The sequence below is a fragment of the Etheostoma cragini genome, unplaced genomic scaffold (genome assembly GCF_013103735.1).
Source record: "Etheostoma cragini isolate CJK2018 unplaced genomic scaffold, CSU_Ecrag_1.0 ScbMSFa_4312, whole genome shotgun sequence".
Taxonomy (NCBI): Eukaryota; Metazoa; Chordata; class Actinopteri; order Perciformes; family Percidae; genus Etheostoma; species Etheostoma cragini.
Genome location: NW_023268672.1, coordinates 1 through 1,423, shown reverse-complemented (window position 1 = coordinate 1,423; position 1,423 = coordinate 1). Strand labels below are relative to the sequence as shown.

Below are 1,423 nucleotides of genomic sequence, written 5' to 3'. Positions count from 1 at the left end.
CTAGGTTACGGATGGACGCCGTGACCAATGCGTCTAATTCGGTGTTCCTCTCTGTCCCGTCCCAGTTTGAGGAGCAGCAGGCGTTTGAGCGTAGCCGGCGGTTCCTGCGCCAGCTGGAGATCAGTTTTGGAGATAATCCGTCTCATTATCAGAAGATCATCAAAACTCTGCAGACCGGTCCGGACCTTAATCCAAACAGCATCACAGAGGTAGCACACAGCTCTTTATTAACTAGTACAAACTGTACCAGTAGCACCAGACTGACCCAAAGAACCAGTAGCACCAGGCCGACCCAAAGAACCTGTACCAGTAGCACCAGACTTACCCGAAGAACCTGTACCATTAGCACCAGACCGACCCGAAGAACCTGTACCTTTAGCACCAGACTGACCCAAAGAACCAGTAGCACCAGACTGACCCGAAGAACCTGGACCAGTAGCACCAGACTGACCCGAAGACCCAGGCATCAAATGATGTATATGTAATATGTATAATATTTTGACCCATTGACTTCCCCCTGGGTGTTATTATTGTTATTATTAATATTTTTTATTTATTTTCCAGCTGAAGGCTCAGATGTCGGCGCTGCTGAAAGGCCACACCCACCTTCAGACTGAATTCTGGGTGTTTTTCGACGAGCTCCGCCCCCCTCCGGCCCGCCCAGGTCAGTTTGAAGAAGCTCATTGGCCTGAGGACGGCGGGGGCGGATTGGATGGCGGGGAGGGCGGTGGCCTTGTGTTACGGGGCGGGGCAAGCTGCGGCTTCGAGGAAGTGACGCTCCCAGAGCTGGAGGAGGAAGAGGAGGGGCTTAAGCTCCAACCAATGACGAGCAGGCGCCAGAGGAGGAAGATGGACGCCCACAGGAACTACAAGGTCTGAAACACTCAGGAAAGGGCTGTGATTGGTCAAATTACGGGAATAAAGTTCACCCTATATTTCACTTAAAGATAAAATAACCTATTGAATATTAATTAATAGCGTTTGCTTACTGTAAGGTCTGAAAACACACATGGTGGGCTGTGATTGGTCGGATAAAGACTGTTTGTGTTCCAGGACTGTGATTGGTTGGATGAGGCAAAAATCAGCAGACACAGGAGGAAAGGATGCTCTCATTGCCATGGCAACAAGGTCTATCCTCCATGTAAATCTATCAGCTGATATACAGATATAGATATCTAGGGATGAATGTCTCTCAGGTGGGAAGCTGTGAAGAAGTGACAGGAAGTGACCCGCCTCACTGACCTGTTCATTTCCTGTCCAGACCTCAGGGGCCGTGTCAAGAGCCATGAAGAGTCTGGACCCACTGTACTTTCACAAAGACCTGGACCTGAAGGGGGACGACAGTCCACAACCAGGTGTGTGTGTGTGTGTGTGTGTGTGTGTGTGTGTGTGTGTGTGTGTGTGTGTGTGTGTGTGTGTGTGT

At 50.1% G+C, this 1,423-nt stretch overlaps 1 protein-coding gene across 1 annotated transcript; it reads left to right on the top strand.

The window, feature by feature from the left end:
• Positions 1-11: 11 nt before the first annotated feature.
• Positions 12-1,409, top strand: gon4l (gon-4-like (C. elegans); the record flags this gene model as incomplete). The annotated part of the gene is made up of 4 exons (XM_034866199.1): positions 12-209; positions 565-873; positions 1,054-1,128; positions 1,262-1,409. Coding segments are annotated over exons 1-4 (730 nt in total), but the record flags the coding sequence as incomplete, so codon positions are not given.
• Between the last annotated feature and the right edge of the window lie 14 nt (positions 1,410-1,423).